The sequence below is a fragment of the Chenopodium quinoa genome, unplaced genomic scaffold (assembly GCF_001683475.1).
Source record: "Chenopodium quinoa cultivar QQ74 unplaced genomic scaffold, ASM168347v1, whole genome shotgun sequence".
Classification (NCBI taxonomy): Eukaryota; Viridiplantae; Streptophyta; class Magnoliopsida; order Caryophyllales; family Amaranthaceae; genus Chenopodium; species Chenopodium quinoa.
The window spans coordinates 1,216,258-1,240,782 of NW_018743206.1; the positions used below are offsets into that span (position 1 = coordinate 1,216,258).

Genomic DNA, 24,525 nt, shown 5'->3' on the forward strand with positions numbered 1-24,525 from the left:
ATAGGCCCAAACATTTCAATCACATGTAGCACACACAAGTTAATAAACACATCCGAGGCTGAAGGCTCCAAGCCATCAATTTCTTTCTACTAGGAGAATTTTTCCCACTCACCATTGAACATTACTCATAACATTTCTTATAATCACTCCGTTTTTTTTCTAAATCAAGCGATTAAACTGACACATAATTCTATGGAGAAAGTTACTAAATAAAATATTGTGTAAGTGAAATTGGTGGGAAATTAAAAAATTATTGAAATAGGGATAGTGGGGTATTATTATTTTTTTTAGGACGAGGGAAATAATAATAATAATTTTTTTTTTTTTAAAAAAAGTGGGTGTGAAGACCATAAGACAAAAAATATAATTTTTTTTAAAAAAAGGATACGTTGAGATGTCATTAAACAAAATGACACACTTAATATAAACAACTGTAAAAGGAAGCCATTAAAGAAAAACAGAGGGAGTACTTTGTATTTAACTATTTTAGTGATTGTATTGGTTAATGAAAGGTAGAGTGTGACCCTAAAATTGCGATACAGGTTCAAAAACAATCTTGGATTTTTCTAGGGTACATTTTAGAAAGCAAAGAGTCTCATGGACATCATGTAGATAGTTATTGATAGTTAATGAGGACAGATTTAATAAAAGATATGAGGTTGAAATTAAGAATAAAATTATGGCAATATCAATTTGGACCTTATACTTTTTTTTTTTGAATAGATTTGGACCTTATACTTAATACCTTTGGACCTTATACTTAATACCTTATGTATGGAGTGTTCTTTTATTTTGATACCTAAAACGGACTGGCATAAGAGTATCCTACCTCCCCTTGAATTTCTAAACCCCAAGAGTTCAAAATTTGAATTTTTAAATTTACAAAATTCTTAAGCAAACAAATGGAATTTGGGGTATTGATCATATATGAAAGTGTTGCTTATAAAAAATAAAAAATAAAAAATAAAAAACATGTAACAAGTACATTTGGACCTTTGTTATAGTATTACAGAGCTTTCACAACATGACATGACTTTGAAAGATCAAATGAAGGCAAGTAGGCAACCCTTTAATAACAAAATAACAGAGGCATGACCATAAAATGGCAGGATAAACTAAAATGGATTAGGTGATCAATGCTCTCGACTCTTAAAATTACAGCAAAATATAACTACATTACTAAATCTAATGGCAAACATCAATATCATTTTACACTATAAGTCATTTTCTCTTGAAGAATGATAATATATTGCCTTGCTTTGGATCCTTTGCATTTGCTCCTTTCTTACCGCCAGCTTTTCCCATTGTATGGGAAGGCGCTGTGCTTCCAACCGCTGGAGACTTCTTTGTAGTATTAGCCCTGAACCAAAACAATATAAATGTTAATGTAAGCGAGCTAGTAACAAGGCAATGATTCTAATGTCGTAAATTGTAAATATGTTAATAACCTGTTCACAGGGTTAGCAGAACCGTTCTCTTCAGCCTTCCCATTGTGACCATTAGAATTTTTCACACTGTCAGTGTTATTCTTACTTGCAGTTGTCTCTTTCGTGCCTACCTCTTCACCTTCCCATACCACCTCAGTGACTAACAACAAAACCAAGGCCAAATAATCAATTCCACAGCCAGAGAGAATGATGGACAAATTTTGAAAGTTAGAACCACACGAACCCTATTTCTCACATATAAATCCTGGATTTGCTCCGTAAGTAAAATCAAAACATTAAAGCAATGAGAAATACCCATCAAATCTAAACCAATACAAGCAAACAAAGTCCACAGCAAACAACACAGTAAACTAGAAAAAGGGAAATCCATAAAGTAAAATGCCAAGAAACCATTAACAAGACACAATAATACAGTAGAAACGCAGTACCTTCTCTCCCACGTTCATCAATGTGTGTCTTCAATACTTTTCTTCTTTTAGGCGAGGATGAAGCAGCCTCTGGTGCTTTATTCTTACTACTCATATCAATGTCAGGGGTCTTACCATGGACTTTTTCAGAATTGGCATTCCTTACATTCTTGCCCATGTAAAGAGCTGAAAATTCTTCTTTAGCATAATGGCCAGCACCATCTACTTCTTTCTCTTCCTTAACTACTGGTTTGCAATCATCCTGCTTGTCAAAATTCAATACGCTTTTCTCTTTGTCTGATGTTCTACTCTTTTGCTTCGAGTCTTGAGATGATTTTGTACTTTGAACATCAGGCGACCCCAGATTAACAGCAGTTTCAAAATCCTCTTCATCTGAATCATCAAGTACTACCCTTCTCTTCTTGCCACCGTCATTGGAAGCTCTCTTGAAATTCACATTTGATTCATCATCACTACTTGCAGCCTCTAAATTTTCAAGAACACTAATTTGAGCATCTGCACTATCTAAAACACCTGCCCAAGTACGATAGTCAAAAAGTTATAGCACTAACATCAATACACATGCATAACTGCTTGTCTGTTTATCTATCCATCTATCTAGTTATACATGTGCCCAACCATGCAGATGTATTTGATATTTCAAATGAAATGAAATAGGACCAAAAGTCCTAAACACCAATCTGGTAAGCTTCATAGACTGACGATGGTGTGCTTATTGCCAGATGGTACATTTTGGTGGTAGGGTTCCATAATTGTCGGCTTTAACCAAAATAAACATACTCCATACATAATAAAACAGTAGACATGACAACTTAAGGTTCCAATTTTCCTGTGAAGTTTATTATGAATCCTTATCATATGTATTTCAGAACTAGGACTCCAGACCTACGGTAAATTCTATCATATCTCAATGTCAAAAGTTCACTAACTTCAGGGTTAGAAGAGTTCCAAAACAGAGCCATATGAGGAATGAGATTAAACATCAAATATGATTATTTGAAATCTTAACTTCTTATAGTAGGCATCTCTGAATATTAAACATGGACCACATGATTCTGAAAGAGAAAGAGTGAAAGAGGAACTTAAATACAAGTCTAAATTAACAAGTTCTCACAAAGTTTACGTATGACTACCACAGTAGCACCAGCTTGAATAAGCAAAAGACAATAAGACATATAAATAAGAGCAAAGAAATACTCCATATAAATAGATTTTGACACTCACCATTTGCCTTGGAAGCATGACATTTTTCTTCTACGGAATAGTTAGTGGATTTGGATTTTGATGACGCACGACCCCATAAGTTTGCTAAAGAGCTTTTAGTTCCTGCTGAACTCTTGTCAGTCTGACCTTTCTTCTTGACTGGAAGAGAGATTTTATCCTTATCTGACTCCTTGGTTTGGATATCACAAGTACCAGATCTATCGGATTCTATTTTGGGAGTAGTCACGTTGGAAGCCTGTAGAGCTATTTTTGGGCTAGCTTGCTCCAACTTTTTTGGCTGAGGTTGCAAAGAAGAACCAATTTTATTAACAGAACTGCCAACAACCTGGCCAGGAATCCCTACACCTTTAGTTTGGGGCACTGTTATTGCTGCAGGTGCTCCCTCAGCATCACGCTTAACCAAGGAATTTGAGACCCCACAGAACCTGAATCACACATAATTAAGAATTTCAGCTATCCAGAAGTTGCAAAAAAAAATTCTCCCTGAGGACTAATCCCAAAGACTACTACTTGAAAAAAAAAAAAAATAATAAAAAAAAAAAAAAAAAAAAACATACAACTAGAAAATGTTTGTAAGATCGGTGTGCCCTTTGACAAGCTACAGAACTACAGAAGTTGGCCAACTGTAATTAGGTTTTTCAGTTCATTGTTCTCTTTATATAAAGCTTCCTTAGTAAAAGGATATATTTACAAGCAGAGCATTCACAGGAAGTTATTTACAAAATTCAAGCTCATCAAAGCAGTGGCTTTTCTGCTTTCTTTAAGTTTCGCCTGGAGTCCTGGACACATGGGAGGGAGTAATATTTGTTTTGGTTAAACTTTAAAACTATTAACAGAATCTTGAAACATAAAAATAGCAACAGGCTCAGTTGTCCTTCCAAAAAGCAAAGTTATCCAGCCACTACTGAGATCCATAGTATACAGAGGGTGAATAAAGCAACCTTCCCATCACAATATATTCTAAACAATTAGCTCATGACTATGCATGTCTAGGCAGTCACCCAAAAGATACCACATTTCAATATAGATTGAAAGGAACAAAGAATTAGCACATCCATCATCAAATACAAAAATATCTGTTAAATAAAGTTGGAAATAGCTAGGTAAGAAAATGACCTATTATCTCTGAGACAATTATTTATTGTGACAGGTTGCTTGAAAAGCTCTTCAGCTTGAATATACTCAGCATTCCAAATAGCAGCTGGATCTTTTGGGATACAAGATTGTACACTATAGACTTGGACGGAGCAATTACCATCAAAATCATGCTTAGCTTCTGCACAATTCATTTAAGATTCTTGAATAGTTTAATCATTCTGTTGACATAGACAACTGTTATTGAACTGCCAGCTAATTTTTAATTGTAAATCAATATATAGCTCTTTAATTACAGTTCTTAAGGATACCACCTCACTAAAGATGACTAGTTAAAAAAAAACAATCATAAAGAGACTAAAGACGACTACTCATCACTATCAAGATCATCAGACATATTCCAATTATCCAGGACTGTCGGGTGATTTCTGTTCAGTTTACAACTAGTAAGACGACATTGTTGACCATTTAGATCAAATACCACATGTCTCTTAAAACAAATTAATTAAAGCTATGTAGAAATCAAGACTACCATCACTATCAGGATCATTTCAGACATACTACAGCTAAAATCTTGGTGGCTTTTCACTCCAATTATCCAGAATTAGAAATTAATTAATTTTTTAATTTATTAAACATAAATAAATAAATAGATGGATACATAAATGCTGAAATGGCTATAAACATCTAATTTGTAAGCTTCAACCTTCAAGTTTTGGCTGTGGAACAAGTCTTATGTGGTAAGTTGGTGGAGCTTTCTTCAACCATCCTGCTACAGTGTACACGACTTCTAAATCATCTTTGGTTTTCTCCACAAATTCCTGAAGCAACCTAGACAAACTCAGAGTGTAAACATCAGCATGGCAGTAGAAAGGAATGCAAACCCAATTTCTTCAATGAGGAAGACTTACTTTTTCGCAACATTTGATGACACCAAAAAGTTACGGCTAAGCCACTTATAAGAAACCTGAAATAAGAAATAATGGTCAGTCACACAAAATTTTTAACTCACAACGTTTTACAAAGAATAATTATGTATGCTACCATCAGCGACATGTTACTACATTAATAATTTTATTCTTAATCTAGTCAAACACAAGAAATCCACAATGAACAGCTACCTCAATGACATCAGAACAAGGAACACTAATAGCTATAGTCTATATAAGAATAAAACACTTAAAGGCATTAAGCATTGATGATGCTGATATTGATATGCCTATTAGAATAAACTACTTTAAAGGCATTAAGCATTGATGACGCTGATATTGATGTGCCTATTAAGACGACTACTCATCACTATCAGCTTTTCTACAAGACTGATCATGCCAATCCAGTTCCCCTCAACAGGGAATAAAAATTCTCACAAGCTCTTAGTTTCTAAATATTAATTTCTTCCTTAGCACGATAGCAGCTTTGAAAGCTGCAGAGTTGTTACAGCATTTTGAAGAATTCAATGAGTAATGTTAGTAAGATACAAAAAAGACATAATGGTGTAATGGACATATACTAGCATATTTCTTCACTTGACCGGACACCCAAGCTTCATGTAATTCTTTAAAGGTCTACTGCCTACTCCAATTGTCTCCTGATTTCTACTATGCACCCTCTCACCATTTCCTCATTAGCAGTCAATAGAATAGACAGCCCACTTGCTCTTTGCTTGCACTTATTCCAGATTTTTATGGCAACAGGTACTAAATTTGCATAATATTGGGAGGTCGGTGGTTAGTTCTGATGCTAAGAAGAGCTTTGCCATCAAGTTATGCAGAAAATCTGAGAACAGAAGCAAGCTTCATACTATTTTGTAACAGTGTGCCGCATTCAGCTTAACAAAAATGCTGGCATTTTTGGTGAGGGCCGTATACCAAATACTATTGTTTACAGAAAGATTATTTTTCATGTAGTTAGTAGATGTAAAGCTGTTACAATAGATATGCTGGCTATGTAGCCATAACACATGAAGAGCCTATATTCTCAACCCTTCCTAGAAGGTGGGGAGCAAAGAAATTGATCTCTTTAGATAAGGCTTTTGTGTCCTCACTCCTTTGTGTCTTTTGTCGGTTAATAGCTTGTTTTAAGCTAATGGCATTTGTACTGTCATGTTCACTTCAGGTACTGAATAATTTCCACTCTCTCCTTCTAAGATGATTGGCAAGCTTGCTCATCCCAATATTACTTCATACATATTGTCTTAATATTCCAATATTACTTCAGTGCCACAACAAGTTTTCTAGGGACAGTAAAAGCACATGTATAGACTACAGAGTAGTAATTTTATCACTGGACATACCAAATATAGATGCCATGTTATTCAAGTAAGAGAGTGAGAGCAATAATTCTCTTTTCTACTAATTTCTTGTTTTTAAATTAACAAATACATAATATAGTAAAGAGTTTAAAACATCAAATATTATGTGACGAGTATAATCTTGTAACTTAATTATTAATTATGTTTTCCCATAACCAAAATTATCTCAGAATATTAAGACACTACATCCTCTATCCCTAACTTTTCTTTTGCATGTTATTTGAAACACATTCAAACGGTCAAACCTTTGTGTATTCATAATTGTAGTTATCAATTAATATATTTCCTATTCACATTTTGAAGCTTTAAAACATTTAACCTTACTTTCCTTCATAATCCTAACCCATCATGGAACATTTTAAACAGTTCCAAGCTAAAGGTGAAAGTATCCATGTAATACAAGTTCAATAACGCTATGTTTCATCAACCAGTGCAAGAGGTGGTACGATACATTAGCAAAATTCTCTCAAACATAATGCTAATGCAAAATATAAAACACAAGTCCACAATGACCACAAGTACTGACAAAACTCAATCCAAATGCTGCAGCATATTTTAATATAGGAGATTATTTGTTTTTTTTATAATAAGTACAAGAAATGCTACAGAAAACCTAGACTAAAAAACAGTGTATGTAATCAATGTCTCAACATAAATTTTAAACTTTTTGCTGCCAACTTCCAAGGGTTCAGATCCTTAAGAAGAATAAGCGTCCAGGGTTTAATGGTTTACACATAGAATAACTTATCAAATGCACATACTACTTGTTTGGCAGTAATAAATGCATACAACAAAGCACATAGTAATGCATCAAATATCTCAATTTCTTAATGAATCTTTATTAGCATCCACATTAGGGTAATGGTATTGGGTGGGAATAAAAATTTAGGGAAGAAAGACATGTTTGGGGATAAGATGGCATTACCATGGATATTATAATGTTACTTTCATTCCCAAATTATATCCCATTACCATATTAGTACCAGCTACCAAACAAGACAACAGGGTCATTACGTATTTCTAGATCTTCTCTTCACAAAAAGGAAAACTCGTTTTTGTCATATTTATAAAAATCATAGTGCAGCTTCATGTTGCTCTAGTTAAAATTATAATAATAAGTGAGCGGTGTGAGATCAAATATTCGAGTCACTTAGTAATCCTCAGTAGCTAAATGTTACAAGGCACACTACTGTTAATTGAATGGTTGTACTTGTAGCCCTTGTAGGCTTAAATCTTAGTTAGGAGACTAGATTATACTAGATTCATTCTTCATTTCTTATTCCAAATAAAATCCCAAGAAAAGATTCAAATGCATAAAACCGAAAAGAAATTTACGACACCCTCTTCGTAATTTACACCACTCTTTCCCTTCCTTTGGGGAATGGTTATCAAACCTGACGTTCTCCAAATGGTAACTAACAATTAAATGAGTAAGATGACAGTCACAGTTTGACTGATTAGCAAAAGCAGAACCCACTAAATTGAACTGAATTAGAGTTTAACCTTAAAATCACAAATCAACTTAATCTTTCGACTTTCAACATTCTAAAACCCAAACGGTAATTCATCATAATTACTACCAATTCCTTATGAAGAAAATCTCAAATCTAATGCATCAAAAACACCAAACCAATACACCACTCTTTCCCTTCCTTTGGGGAATGGTTATCAAACCTGACATTCTCCTGATGGAAATTAGCAATTAGATGACAGTCCCAGTTAGACTGATTAGCAAAAGCAAACCCACTGAATAGAATCGAATTAAAGTTTAACTTTATAATCACAATTCAACTTTTACTAGCTCTAGCACAGAAGAAAAAACTAAGAAAACCTTCATCTTTCGGCTTTCGACAATCTCAAAAACCAACTCATCTTAACTGCTACCAATTCCTTATAAAGAAAATCTCAAATCTGATTCGACAAAACACCAAATCAATACCAAAAACAAGAAAACTAAAAACCCTTAAAAAATCATGACATTCAACAAGACTTGCACAAATTAGTCCGACATAAATTGGAAAAAAGTCATCAATTTCAAGGACAGAAACAAATAAAAACTTGTCATATATAATCAATTCATCGAAAAATAGGTAAAATTAAAGGCAATAAATGCAAATAGAAAGAGAAATTACCACTTGAAGACGATCAGAAACAAGGGATGATAATTCTTCGATGATGTCTAGGGTTTGGATTTCCGACATCTTTTAATCTGAAGACGAAGAAGAGAGAGAAAGAGATAGAGAGAGAGAAGAAAAACGAAGAAGAGGAAGTGAGAGAATTTTAGAGGGAGGGATAACTGGGAGAGGACAAGTGATATTGCGTAGGGCAAAGTAATTTTCCCGCCATTATCTTAATTGGGGAGCTATTCTTTCCAAGGGGACGAATTTGGAATTTGGAATTTGGATGGAGTCGATGATTCGGAATGACAACGGATTAAAATCGGGTCGGACACTCGGACGGGGTTCGTAAATTCTTAGCTACAAACTTGTATAGTCAAGCCATATATACGAATATATAGTACTTAAAAATGAAAATATGTTTTTTTTCCCTTTCTTAGAGCATCAATTCTAATAAGAATACAAATATCCTTTCCCATCTTCTCTCTCTTTTACTAAAACTAGAGTGTACCCATGCTCATACACGAGATATATGTAGTATGTAGTTTAACATAAAAATAAATAAATAAATAAATAAATATAAAAATGTAAAAATAAAAGAAAAAAAAAATACTTAGAAGCTAAAGTTCTAAAAAGCTTTCTTTTGTGTTAAATTGTTAGAGGTGGAAATAAGTTCTTTATAAGTTAAGAAAAAAAATGTACACATACTTGAAGAAATAAGGTTTATCTTTTTTTTGACAGGGTGAATTGAAGCGAATACTTTAAAGTTACATTTTTTTTAATTTATTTATTTATTTTTATCGGTAAAAAATCATGTGCAACAATTGAATTGATATACTGAGGGTGTGAGATGCGGTATTGTGTTTGATCATGAAGCTATAGATAATTAAATATGTATACAACCATTAATTAGATTTGAGACAATTTTTTAGATATAAAGTATTAAGTCATTGATATATTTACTTTTAGATAATTAATAATAGACTTACACTTAAATATATAGAATAGATGAAAAGCTAAAGTTTAAATACAAAAGGTCTTTATACTGTTATAAAAATTAAATTGTATTGTACTGTAAAATGATAAATATTTACCAAATAAATAAAAAGATCACACAATTAATATAAGTACGTGTTACCAAAAACTATATAGGTATAAAATCAAAAAAATTGTATATCTATCATCATTATCCTTGATTCCATACTCTCAAAACTTAAATGCAAAATAGTAAAAAGGATACATGGGAAAATCGAAACATTACATGGTATGGTATAAGACATAAATGCAAAATAGTTGTCACTCAAATTAGGTGTTCAATGAAGCATATGCATCATCCACAAACATAAATCTTGTGAAAGAAACAACGTAATATAGTTGTTAAAACTTGAAACCCAAATAAACATCAGTAAGTAATATTGTTAATTTCAAAGATAATAAGCATCAATTCAACAAAACAAACAAAAACTATTATTATTGGCCGTTAAAGAGAAAAAAAAAATGTGAAACTACTCACAAAATAGAATTTCAATTTCATGAGGTCATTTTCAGACAAATACTGGATCAACACACATACACTACAACATATATCAAAAGTATATCATAAGATAAAAAAAAAAAAAAAAAAAAAAAAAAAAAAAAAATTGAATAAAACACCATAAAATTACACAAAATTGATTCATGAATATAATGTAGGAACAGAACGATCATATGTTATCTCACACCAACAGGAAACAACATCAGCCTTTAAGCAGAAACGGAAGAAATTAAAAGAAAATCCAAAAATTTAAATTATATATATAATAATAATATAACATTATAAAAAGATATATTCTGAATTATAATAAAATCTATGATTATAATAGTTTGCAGAGTGTACCGAGGATTATACTTTGCAAAGTGAGAAGGCCTAACCTAATAAAATATTAAATTTCAGCAACTTGACGGTTCATACTAATTCACTATATAGAAAGAGGCGTTGTGATTAATGAGGGGATTGTAAATTGTAATTGTTGAATTTAGGGGAGGTTAGGCAAGATAAGTGGGAAGATGAAGAGTGGAGGTGTGCAGTTATCAAATTTGTAAAACTAATTGTCAGATTTTGTTTTTTTTATCTATCAGTTTTTTTTTTTTTTTTTTTTCTCTTTTGAAATTAAAATCTGATAACTGTTGGAGGGATTTTAGATTTTTAGGTGTACATTTTTTTTTATTTTTTTAAAATTTAAATTAGTTTTTTTGTTGGAGGGATTTAGATTTAGGCGGGATTGAATAAGAAAGCTGGATTGGGGATTTGTTGCAACCTCATCGAAATGACTCTTAAATTATATGTTAGATTTTCTTTGTGAGCATGGTACATTCGGATATTTAATCATTTTTTTAAAAAAAAAGCGGAATGAACATATACTTGTTTTGTAAAGAATATATAGTTGTTTTATATAGAACATTCATCTTTATGTTGTTTTTGTATATATGAAAAACATATAGTTGTTTTGTAAAGAATATATAGTTATTTTATAAAGAATATTTCATTTGCCAAAAAAAAATAAAGAATATTAATAAAGAACAAGATAATATTATTTAAACAATTAACATTATGTCACAATTAAAAGTACATTATATTGACAATAAAAGAACATGAAGATAAAAAACATTATTTAACAGTACGTTCTTTATAAAAATATAGTGTTATGTTAATTGCTATTAAGAGCTCTATGTTCTTTTTATGTACATCTCTTATGTTCTTTGATCACGTTCATTACACTTAAACAATTATTTTTTGAAAAATTTGTAATTATTAATCCTAACTTTGAGCCATTTACTTTCATTAATCCCAACTATCGATTATTCCTAAATAATCCTAACTTTAGGGGGTGTTTTCTTTTATTAGGTCCAAATTACCGGTGACCTGAAGAAAAGGTAAACTCTTTTTTTGTTTTTTCATATTGCTTGTAACACCCCCAAAATTCGAGTCTTTAAAAACAATAAGTGTAACCTTTAACTTTCAAAAACCCAACCATCGAACTCTGGAAGTGTTACTGCTACACTTATTTTCCGTAGAAAATAAATGCAAAGCAAAAATAACATAATATTTAAAATAACTAAGTGGTCTAAGTTGTGGCAAAATAAAATAGTCATTACATCAAAACTGCAATTATTTGAAACCAATAACTGAGAGGAAATAATTAAACTCGGGGATAAACTAAATTGTCTTAGCTACGTGATTATTCTAACGTCTCCTCACACGTAACCGAGTACCCTTTCTACCAACCTGCAAAATAAATCAGAAACGAGAAAAGAGAGAAGACTCCCAAAAATCAGATAAACTGATTAATTCCAACTCCATCCCGTAAAATAAATAAATTTTAGTTTAAAACAATTTATACATAATATAGTCTCATAAATATTTTAATACTCAACCAAGTTCAAATAGTCACATAACATATTATTACTTTATTTAAGAAAGGGAAAGAGAACGCCAGTAAGCCGGGACTAGTACCTGTCACCACCTACTTTACAGAGGGTCGCGCGTCACCCCAATTGGCCATAAAATAAAACAGAATGTCCCTAGTGTGCACACCCCTCGCTAATACCCAGAGATTAGGAGGAAGACTAACAACAATATACAATAAATTAAACCAACTAGTAGCAACCATCACTACTAGTGGGCAACCAGTTCTTCACCCTTTTGGGTTTCATTTCCCTTCTTAAATTAAAATTCGCTGTACATTTTATTAGATTATATCATCCAATTACACTGTACACAAGTATTGCACAAATTAATTTAATTTCAAGTAACAACACATCAATTTCAGTATTATTAGACCATAGTCATCCTACATGACATATAGACCATCAATCACATATAATCAATCATCCAATACCCAAGATTATATTTAAAAAAAAAACTCATACGATAACAAATAATCATATTTTTTTTTTGAAATTACATATACTAGTACACAAAATAGAAAACTCATATATAATATATGATTCCATAATAACATACGATAACACACTCATCACATATAATTACATAAGCACGTATTTGACACATAATATTTCAAAATAATTTCCTAACGGGATTCTAAAGATGATGGACATTGAAAATTACCTTGATTGTGCGTAAAAATTCAAGGTAATTAACTCCGGAATGATCACCTAGTAGCCTCCGTCTACAAATAGACAAATAAATAGCCTAAATTAGATAATTGTACGACTAACGGAAAAAAAAGAATTGAGCGTAAAATTGATTTGTCACCACCCATAGTCTAATCACCCCAAAAATAGACAACTAGATGAACTAATTGATGAGTCAAACGTGAGATATTATATCATCATCATCATCATCATAATCACCTACCAAACTTTCGAACCCAAGAGCCAGAACATCCACCACAAAGTCTAATTAAATGGACCAAGGAGAAGATCAGTAAGTAATTAAATAAAGTAGATAGTAATGATCAATTATCAAACCCAACAATGAGGAAAGTGACGAGTTGCTTTCCAAAGTCGGTATTTCGGCTTCGAAACTTTTTTTTTTTTGAAATCGTAATGATAGTATTAGAAAGATGAAACATATATTTATAAATCAATCTTGAGAGTCTAGAAAGTTCATGGGATAGGATCAAAATTTTAACTGATTTTGTTATCAGCCTTTATCCACCTTTGCCAATTTTTTTTTCCGGTATGCAAAATCAGTTTTTGTAAATTATCAAAAGTCAATTTTTTTTTTTTTTTTTTTTTTTTATCAAATCCGAAAATAATAATAATAATAATAATTTTACAATTTGAAAATAATAATTAGTTTTAAAGTTTATTTATTTTTGAAAAGAAATCGTTGACTAAAAAAAATACTCCAAAATTAATACTCCAAAATTTGGGGTATTACATCTACTTCCCCCTTAAAACGAAAGTTCGTCCTCGAACTTTAAAATTAGCTCTCAAAAAGTCTCACATGAAGATAAAAGATAAGTTAGTATTACATTCTACCCCCTTTAAAAGTTTCGACCTCGAAACTTGGCATACCTGGTCGAAAAGTTTCGGGTAACGTTTTTTCATATCATGCTCAGCTTCCCAAGTTGCTTCTTCAGAATTCTGATTAGACCATAGGACTTTATCTAACTTTACCGCCTTATTTTGGGTACTTCTCGTTTTGGTGTCGAGAATTTTCACAAGGCGTTCTTCGAAAGTTAAGGTCTCATCTATCTCAATAGTCTCGGGTTGGATAACATGGGTAGGGTCATGAACATACTTTCGGAGTTGGGAAACATGAAAAACATTGTGAACATTGGCTAACTCCATGAGTAAGGCTAGTTGATATGCTACCTCTCCAACTCTCTTCAATACTTCATACGGGCCAATGTATCTAGGACTCAACTTCCCTTTTCTACCAAACCGCATGACTCCCTTGGTAGGTGAAACCTTAAGTAAAGCCTTTTCCCCAACTTCAAATTCCACTATTCTCCTATTCTGGTCTGCATATGACTTTTATCGATCCTGAGTTGCCTTCATGTTTGCCTGGATAAGCCTAACTTGATTCGTTGTTTCTTCAATCATTTGTGGCCCCAAAGTCAAAGACTCACTGATATCGCTCCAACACAAGGGACTCCTACATTTTCTCCCATACAATGCTTCATAAGGTGCCATTCCTATACTCACATGATGGCCATTATTGTATGAAAATTCGATCAAAGGTAATCTTTCGTCCCATGTTCCGCCAAAGTCCATCACACAAGCTCTCAACATGTCCTCCAAGTTCTGAATTGTTCTCTCTGTCTGTCCATCTGTAGTAGGGTGAAATGCTGTGCTAAACTTCAGGATAGTGCCAAATGCTTGCTGAAACATTTCCCAGAACTTTGATAAAAATCTTGGATCTCTGTCTGAAATAATATCTTTAGAAACTCCATGTAGTCTCACAATTTCTTTCACATAGGCAGCTGCCAACTGATTCACATTCCAAGTATCCTTTATTGCTATGAATCTTGCTATTTTCGTTAAACGATCAACTATGACCCAAATAGCATTCTTTGCTGCCCTTGTAAGTGGTAATCCCATCACAAAATCCATAGAGATAGACTCTCACTTCCATCCTGGCACATCTAACGATTGCAGCTTCCCTCAAGGTCTCATATGTTGTATCTTCACTTTCTGACATGTAAGGCACCTTGCCACAAACTTGGCTACTTCACGCTTCATGCTTGGCCACCAAAAATGTTTCTTAAGATTCTTATAGAGCTTATCTCCTCCTGGGTGTACAGAGTACGGGGTGTTGTGAGATTCTTCTAAAATCTTCCTTTTGAGATCTTCATTTTTAGGAATACACCATCTCCCTTTGTATTTCACTGTTCCACTATCATCAACATCAAACTCAGTTGTCGCTCCTTCTTCTTTCATCTTCCTCACCTTGGTCAACCACTCATCTAACATTTGCTTCTCACGAATCTCATCATATATGGTAGGTTTGACTGACATTGCATTCAACTGAGCGTTCACTTGGTCATACTCTATAACCTCCAAGTTCAACTTCCTAAATTCTTCACAAAGTTCCTTGGCTAAAATCATCAAGTTCACTGTATGACTTGTCTTCCTACTCAAAGCATCAGCTACCTTGTTCGCCTTTCCTTCGTGATACAGAATGTCTGGGTTGTAATCGGTTAGCACCTCAAGCCATCTCCTTTGCCTCATGTTCAAATGAGTCTGTGTGAATATATATTTAAGACTCTTATGGTCCGTATACACCTTACATCTCACACCATACAAGTAGTGTCTCCAGATCTTGAGAGCAAACACTACCGCTCCTAGCTCCAAATCATGAGTAGGGTAATTCTGTTCATGTTGCTTGAGCTGCCTTGATGCATAAGCTACAACCTTCCCATGTTGCATAAGTACACACCCAAAGCCATTCTTAGATGCGTCACTATATATTTCAAACCCCTCAGTGATGGTAAGGTAAGACTGGTGCTGAGGTGAGTCTTCGCTTCAATTCTTGAAAAGATTGCTCACACCTCTCATCCCACTGAAACTTAGTAGTTTTCTTCATCAAATTTGTTAATGGTTGAGCTATCCTCGAAAAGTCTTGTACAAATCTCCTATAGTATCCAGCAAGCCCTAAGAAACTTCTCACTTTGGTCACACTTTTGGGTCTTGGCCAATCAGAAACTGCTCGAATCTTAGATGGGTCCACCGCAACTCCTTCCTTTGAGATCACATGGCCTAGAAATACTACCTTCTCTAGCCAAAATTCACATTTTGAAAATTTGGCATATAACTTCTTCTCTCTAAGAATCTCCAATACTTTTCTTAGATGTTCTTCGTGCTCTTCTCTATCCCTCGAGTACACCAAAATATCATCTATGAACACCACCACAAATTTATCCAAATATAGCTGAAAAGTTCTATTCATGAGATCCATAAAAGCTGCCGGCGCATTAGTGAGTCCAAAAAGCATAACAGTGAACTCATAATGTCCGTATCTTGTGCGAAATACTGTCTTTGGTATATCTTCCTCAGCAATCCTCAACTGGTGGTATCCTGTCCTCAAGTCAATTTTTGAGAATATCCCAGCACCTTTAAGCTGATCAAACAAGTCCTCGATCCTAGGCAATGGATATTTGTTCTTTATAATGACATTATTCAACTCTCGGTAGTCAATACACAACCTTAAGGATCCGTCCTTCTTTCTCACAAACAAAACCGGTGCTCCCCAAGGTGACACACTTGGCCTTATATAACCCTTCTCCAGCAACTCCTCCAACTGTACCTTCAACTCTTTCATCTCTGCTGGTGCCATTCTATATGGTGCTTTAGAAATAGCTCCAGTCCCAAGCACTAAGTCTATTTTGAAATCCATCTCCCTAACCGGCGGCATCCCTGGAATTTCATCTGAAAACACATCTTGGAATTCTCTCACCACTGGAATGTTTTCTATGGATTTCTCTTCTACATCACATCTTGCACATGGCATAAATAAATAGGGTATCCCTTTTGGATATAAGAATGAAAATTCATGGCTGACACAATACTGATCCCTGGTTTTGACACAACCCCCTGGTAAGAGATTCTATTCCCTCTTGGCCCCCTAAGAGACACCTTTTGGGTATGACACTCAATTCTAGCCTTATATTTACTAAGCCAATCCATCCCCAATATCACATCAAAGTCAGTTAAGTCAAACTGAATAAGGTTTGCAAGCAACTCAGTTCCAACAATATTAACTGGAATGTCTTGGTATAGGGATCTACAAGGAACTACCTCCCCTGAAGGAATTGTTATGTTGGTTTGACACAAAGATGAAGGTTTTAAAGCATTTTTATTCACGAAAGAAGTGGCTACAAAAGAATGAGATGCCCCGGAATCAAAAAGTAAATAAGCAGGTTTTGAGTTCACGAGAAAAGTACCCGTCACAACGTCGGCATTAGAGTCAATCTCGCTCTGGTTCATGACATAGATTCTTCCATTAATGGTCCTACCATTGCCATTGTGGTTGCTTCCTCCGCCATTGTTGTTGCTTTGGCCATTCCCTCCTTGAGCATTGCCATTTTGGCCCTGAGAATTTTTGTTGTTGAAGCGGTTGTTGTAGTTTGAGTTCCTCCCATAACCACCTCCCTTATTGCCATTGTTGTTACCTTGCCCATTCTGAGCTTGATTATTGCCATTCTGCTTCTTTGGGCACTCAAATTTCTTGTGACCAACCTCCCCACATTCAAAACAAGTAAGCAAATCTCCATTGCAGTTGCGTCCTGGATGGCTCTTGTCACATTTACGGCATGTTCGATTGCAAGATCCTTGCTGATTCTATTGTCCTTGGCCTCGGTGATTATTTCTTTAATTGTTGTTGTTACGGCCTCCCTGCTGACCATTTCCACCATTCCCATTGCTATTACCCCCTAGGCGTGGTCTCTTGTCATAACCTTGAGGGTTCGATGAACTCTCACCATTTCCTTTCCTCTTATGCCTATCCTTGACCTCCTGTTCACGTTTTAAAATCCTTTCAATATTACAAGCTCTATCATAGGCCTCCTTATAAGTAGCAGCAGTACCAGCCCCGATCACCTTCTTTTGGATCCTAAAAGTCAGTCCATCTTCAAACTTCTGAGCCTTGGATCTCTCATCAGGCACTACATTAGGACAAAACCTTGCGTACTTATTAAATTACACAGCGTACTCCTGCACACTCATACCAGCTGTTTGGTTAAACCTACTAAACTCGCTGTATTTCTGCCTCTTGATATGCTCAGGAAAGAAACGGTCCCTAATTGCTGTCTTAAAAGCATCCCAGTTAAAATTCTGTTGAGCTCTTATGGTGGCTCCTTCATTTTCCCACCAAATATCAGCAGCCTCACGTAAATAGAATGTGGCTTGATCCACCTTCTGAGCATCAGGGGTACCAGCAGCAGTGAAAATCTTGTCAAAGTCACGTACCTAGTTCTCAACCAACATGGGATCTTCCTTCCCCATAAATAGCGGAGGTTTCAATGCAGCAAGTTTCTTAGCCATAGCAGCTTGAGGGTCGTTGTCATTATTGTTGTGGTTGTTGTTGTTATTCAGCTGGTTTTGCAACAACATTCCAAGGTTCTGGTTCATTTGCTCAAGAGCTCTTAACCTAGCAGCAAGTTGTTCAGGAGTCTTAGCCATTTGTGCAATTCTTCTCCAACGAGACCTGGTGTATACGTGGTAATTTTGCATACACAGTCTGCACAATTTCAACACTGGTGTTACCACCATACACATTTTAACACGACTTATTTAGATCGTGTGAATTGCAATTAAACCATCAACCACGACATGCTTTCATGTAACACAACAGCACATATAGAGACAAGAATTAAGCGATTTATTAAATCTCAATAACATTCAAAGAGTCGGCCAAATTCCAAACCAAATAATGCATCAAATTAGCATTAGACTATAAATTCGCGCATTGCTTTGTGATTTCACTATCACCCGACCAAGTCATTACTAGGCTTGACTAAAGTAAGCATAAGAAAATAAGAGCTTTGTCCTATATAAATACAATAGACCGAAAAAAAAAATGAATTGATTTTTTTATTAATAATCATAAAATAGCAAGGTATAAATATATTAATCAAAATTATTATTTTAGTGCAAAACCAGAAGAGAATGAAATTGTCTTTGAAATACTAGTACTAAATAGCTCAATAAACTACTAGTTACAAATAAACCAAAACTATAGCTCCTAGTCATAAGAAACTAGCTTTTATTTGTAAAACTAATATATAAAAATTTTAACCAAATAAACTAAACGTAGCTTTTAAAAAATAAATGGATAATTCAATTACTATTTTCCCCTTGACTCTCACGAGCTTCACTTTCCTGGGGCTCATCCTCCTCCTCATCATCCAGGTTATAGTCAAAGTCTCGCTTGGCTTCCATCATTGCCTTCTCAAGGTAGTCCACAGTAGGGATCCATTGTTCATCATAATAATACTTATCATTCGCTTTACCATTAATGTATAAGTCAACATACTTCTTTGTAAGTTGAGCATAAGGTCCCTTCCCAATTAACGTGTGTAGAAGGATTTGAGATTTTATTTGGTAAAGAACCTAGTTTTGATGAGTTACGTGTTTTTGGTTGTCTTTGTTTTGCACACAATCAAAAGGCCAAGGGAGATAAATTTGCACCTAGGAGTCGGAGATGTGTTTTCTTAGGCTATCCACATGGTAAGAAGGGTTGGAAATTGTATGACCTTGAGATGGGTGATATCTTTGTGTCTCGTGATGTGAAGTTTTTTGAGAACGAATTCCCTTTTGCTAGTGTGAGGGATTCCGGAAATAACATTGCAATGACTGAATCAAATGAGGTTAATGTGGGCATTGATCATGATTTTATTGATGACTTGGAGGCTGTTTTGGAAATTCGTTATATTGCTCGTGTTCCAGACCCCGAAACTACAGAAAATGCGTTGGATACGCATGGGACAGGTGCTGGAAGTGAGCTCCGCAACCCCCCTGGATGGCAGTGGCCACGGGCAGCCTGCGGAGTCCACTGCAGAACCTGCTGCTGCTGGAAGTGGCCACGGGCAGCCTGCTCCAGCCACTGCAGATTCTACTGCTGCTGCCCGTGATGTTCCTGTGGCTGGCAGCTCGTTTATGGGCAGTGATGGGGCTTCTTGCAGCTCACTTGAGCGTGGTCTTGAGGCTGTTAGCAGCGTTGGTGCTACTACTTCCCTTGATCTTCAGCGTGGACACCGTGAACGACGAGCTCCGGGTTGGCATAAGGATTATGTCGCACATACTGTACAAGCACCGAGTCCTTCTGGTTCACCTACTCCATGCTCCTCAGGTACTCCCTATCCTATAGCACACTTTGTGAACACCGATAAATTTTCTGTTAGACACCGTATATTTCTTGCAGCTGTAATTGTAGGCACCGAGCCCCGTAATTTCAAAGAGGCTATGAAAGATGCTGGGTGGAGAGAAGCAATGCAGAAAGAAATTGCAGCATTAGAAGACAATCAGACTTGGGTGATGGCAGAATTACCTCCGGGGAAGAAGGCTCTCGGATGCAGATGGGTCTATAAAATCAAGTACAATTCTGATGGTACAGTTGAACGGTTAAAGGCTCGTTTGGTCATCTTTGGCAATCATCAGGTTGAGGGCATTGATTATAATGAGACGTTCGCTCCTGTGGCTAAAATGGTCACAGTTCGGATTTTCTTAGCGGTTGCAGCTGCGAAAAATTGGGAATTGCATCAAATGGATGTTCATAACGCCTTTCTTCATGGTGATCTTGATGAGGAGGTATATATGAAGCCACCTCCTGGGTTTCATGGTAGCAAACCAGGAATCGTTTTTCGTCACTTTATGGTCTACGTCAGGCACCCCGCTGTTGGTTTGCCAAACTAGCAGGATCACTCAAAAGGTATGGCTTTAAACAGTCATATTCCGATTATTATCTGTTTACTCTGAATCAAGGGAATGTCCATCTTAGTGTTCTGGTGTATGTTGATGATTTATTGATTTCTGGCAACTTTGCATTTGTGATTTTTGATTTCAAGGCGTATTTGAGTGATTGTTTTCATATGAAAGATTTGGGTGTGTTGAAATACTTTCTTGGTATTGAGGTTGCTCTAGTCCGGAAGGCATATTTTTGTGCCAACAGAAATATACTCTTGATATCATTGTAGAGTCTGGTTTATTAGGGGCACGCCCGACAGGTACTCCAATTGAGCAAAACCACAATCTGGCAAAGTCAGAGGCACCTCCTATTGTAGACCCCGAAATGTATCGGCGTCTTGTGGGTCGTTTGATCTATTTGTCTTTCACTAGACCAGATTTGGCATACGCCGTTCATATTTTGTCCCAATTTATGCATCAACCTCGTCAAGATCATTGGGAGGCAGCTCTCCGTACGGTGCGCTACTTGAAGGGTTGTCCGGGTCAAGGTATTCTTTTGCGATCAGATTGTGACTTACATTTGACAGGATTGTGTGACACGGATTGGGCTAGTTGTCCTCTTACGAGACGATCGATTACAGGTTATTTGGTGTTTCTTGGACATTCTCCTATTTCTTGGAAGACTAAGAAGCAGGATACCGTCGCTAAATCTTCTGCAGAATCTGAGTATCGTACGATGTCTAAGGCCACTGATGAGTTGAAATGGTTGAAGGGTCTTCTTGACAGTTTAGGAGTTTCGCATCCGCAAGCGATGAGTTTATTTTGTGATAGTCAGTCGGCGTTGTATATTGCGCAGAATCCGGTCTTTCATGAACGTACGAAGCATATTGAGGTTGACTGTCATTATGTTCGGGATGCTATTCAGGAAGGGATTATTAGACCAGCTTATGTGAAGACCACAGATCAGTTAGCGAACATCTTTACTAAGGCATTAAGCAAGCAACAATTTTTGTATTTACTTGGCAAGTTGGGCATTTGTGATTTGCATGCTCCAACTTGAAGGAGGGTGTTAAGCCAGGCCCGTATATATTGTATTTAGTTGTTAACGGGCTATGTTAAGCCCTTACTTTAGGTTGTATAAATACCGTGGTTATACTGAAATACAAACCAAGGATTCACATTCTTGACATCCTTCTTTTCATCTTGCTGAATTTCGTCTTTTTGTCTCCATATCTTGCGGAGAAAATTGAAGAACTGATCCATGATAGATTTTAAGAGAGATTATCATCATATATAACAAAAGGAATAACATGAAAGATGAAAAATAATGTATCATATATAAATGTATATATAAGCACTAATGCACGTCTAGTCAAAAGATGAAAAATAAAATGGCCATGATTCTTGATAATTTGAATAAAAAGACTCCAAATTATTTGTAGTTAAATAAACTCTAAAGAGGATCAAGGATTCAAGGGGCAGAGGACGGTTAATCCCTCCATCTCCCCCATTAGTGATCTGGGTTTGATCCTCACCCTACCCCTCATGAATAGGAGGGGCACCCCCTATCTTTATCGTGAAAAAAAAAGCTTAATAAACTTTAAAATTTCGATGATCAACAAGCTTAATTTGTTGTTTGTTAAAGTCTTAAGGAGTGCTACTCAAAACCCTCAAAGCTCGAGAGTGTATCCCGTCAATATCATTTACCCTTATGACTTTCTAAATAAAAGGAGTAAAATTTAAAGTTTAAACACACACTTTTGATACCTTTACTTTAATCATTTTAATCTTTAACACCAAATATCTTCAGTGGTGCCTACCGACAAATTTCCATCCTTTTACCTCATTTTAATTCCTTTAAATTAAACAACATTGGGTTAAAGCAAATCTAGTCTATCAATAAGCTAACAATTGATAATCAAACAATAATTTACCACTGCACCTTAAATTATAAGTGTCAATTCGGGTAACTAGATTAGGTTCAACTAAGTCGGATTCGGCTTATTTCAAATTTAAGTTATGGTAAATCATTGCACTCATACATGTTCAAATCTAAATCCGATTACTTTCGGACGGGTTGGGTTAGATTGTGTTAGTTCTAAACACCTCTATCTTAACTTATGCATCATGATAAACTTCAAAACTTATGTAGGGAAAAACACATACCATCTTGTCATTATAATCAGCCCAAAATCGAGCTCGAGCCCTCTCATAAGGATCAACAGGCAATAAATTATGAGACTTGTCATTCCAAACTTCATCAATGTACTCCAAAATTACAAGTGACTCGCAAACCGGTTTTCCATTATGAATTAAAACCGGGATTTTCTTGTGAACCGGGTTCATCTCCAAAAGAAGTGAGCTTTTAGCATTGAATAAATCTTCATGTTGACATTCATAGTCTACAACACCCTTTTCTTGTAGCGCAATCTTGACTCTTGCAGAATAAGGGCTAGACCAGAATTCTAGTAACAACAGATTATTGTTTGAGATGTTTATGGATTTTATTTAGTGGGGTCTATTTTGGAGTGATTTATGTTATTGAACTTGGTTTAGTTAGTTTATTTTATATAGGTGAAAAGATGGGATTTAGGGTGATAGACTGATAGTGGTTAAGTTATTGATCCGTGATGTCATCGCTTTCGTAACATTTAGGCATGTAATCTATGGACAAAATTTTATACTGAGTAGTCTAAAACGGTGGGAATATAAGAATATTTTTATTTTTGGTAGGTACGAGTAACTACATCAAGAACTCAAATTATTTGGATCGGGTCATTTCGGGTTTTAGGTGTATTGGCAATTAATATTATGTGCACCGTGGTGCACATAAAATTGAACATTTACAATAAAATGAACATTTAGTAACAAAAATATGAACATGTCACAAAACTAAACATAAACATGCAATTTTTATGTTCATATTTTATAAATAAATGTTCATTTTGTATACAATAAATGTTCAGTTTATATTACAAACCTATTGAATTATTACGAGTCAGACAAACTTTTTTCAAAAATTTGTGTGACATGTAATAATATAAAATTTGAGATTGTTAAGATTTATTATTGCTCAAAATTTATTATTGTTCATATTATTTTTACTATATGTTCAAAAGTATAGGGCTATAGGCGTGGTGCATTGCGATTGTTTAGATCTTTTTACTAAATGTTTAAAATTTGCGATGTTCATAATTATTTACTAAATGTTCAAAATTTGCGATTGTTCAGATTGTTTTACTAAATGTTCAAAAGTATAGGCGTAATGCATTGCGATTGTTTAGATTTTTTAACAAAATGTTCAAAATTTGTGATGTTCAGATGGTTTTACTGCATGTTCAAAATTTGCAATTGTTCAGATTTTTTACTAAATGTTCAAAAGTATAGGCGTGGTGCACTTATTTCTAGGTGCACCATGGTGCATCTTAAAATTTTTAGGCAAGTTCAAAATTGGATCGAGACTATAGGTCAAGCTTGGATCCGATTCATTGCACTTTACAAATTTTTTTTAAAAAATATATGAAAATAATCAGGTCAGTTTGGTTAAGGCTATTTTCTATTCGAGTCTAATTCGAATGTAAATCAGGTCGGACGACTTTTGGTATCAGGTAATTTCGGGCCGGGTACAATAGGTAGAGTCGCTTTGAGTATTGGGTCAAAAGCAAGTCAACTCCACTTTGGATCTGGTAAAATAGAGACCTGATATGGACCTTAAACAACAACACAAACACTAATCAAAATCGGACTTTTGACCCGATAGATACCCGAAGTGATGACTCGATTCGAATTTACCCAATCCGAAGTGACCCAAGCTGATTTAAAACCCAATCGAAAATATCTTGAACCACACTGTATTTTCTTTTTGATACATTACGAATTTCTTTAGTTAGAAGGATTCCTAATGTTTAATGTTTATTTATCTTACTTTTTCAAAGGAAAAAAAATTAATGAAAGGCTCTAGTTTATTATTAAGATAAAATAAAAAGGGTTTATCTAATGAGATTTCTTTTTTTTTTTTTTTTTTTTTTGAAACAATATCTAATGAGATT

The 24,525-nt window shown here is 34.9% G+C and overlaps 1 protein-coding gene across 2 annotated transcripts; it reads right to left on the reverse strand.

Annotated features, from left to right (window-relative positions):
* Window positions 1–890: 890 nt before the first annotated feature.
* LOC110734031 lies at window positions 891–23,034 on the reverse strand. 2 transcript variants are annotated; one of them, XM_021914089.1, is made up of 8 exons: window positions 22,643–23,034; window positions 5,107–5,162; window positions 4,902–5,026; window positions 4,217–4,376; window positions 3,101–3,525; window positions 1,877–2,389; window positions 1,449–1,587; window positions 891–1,360 (listed from the first exon to the last, which is right to left on the reverse strand). In XM_021914089.1, exons 1-8 carry the CDS (start codon window positions 22,820–22,822, stop codon window positions 1,222–1,224), a joined length of 1,737 nt encoding a protein of 578 aa, XP_021769781.1. In that variant the 5' UTR covers window positions 22,823–23,034; the 3' UTR covers window positions 891–1,221. The 2 variants fall into 2 exon arrangements, with proteins under 2 accessions (XP_021769781.1, XP_021769782.1); XM_021914090.1 differs by lacking the exon at window positions 22,643–23,034 and adding an exon at window positions 8,639–9,152.
* Window positions 23,035–24,525: the final 1,491 nt, after the last annotated feature.

Excerpts from the sequence above, each read along its gene's own strand:
- LOC110734031 (XM_021914089.1), bottom strand. The coding sequence starts at position 22,822 with ATGAACCCGGTTCACAAGAAAATCCCGGTTTTAATTCATAATGGAAAA. Across the intron at positions 5,027-5,106 it reads TCATCAAATGTTGCGAAAAA|GTTGCTTCAGGAATTTGTGG; the intron begins GTAAGTCTTCCT and ends GAGTTTGTCTAG. Across the intron at positions 3,526-4,216 it reads AATTGTCTCAGAGATAATAG|GTTCTGTGGGGTCTCAAATT; the intron begins GTCATTTTCTTA and ends TGTGTGATTCAG.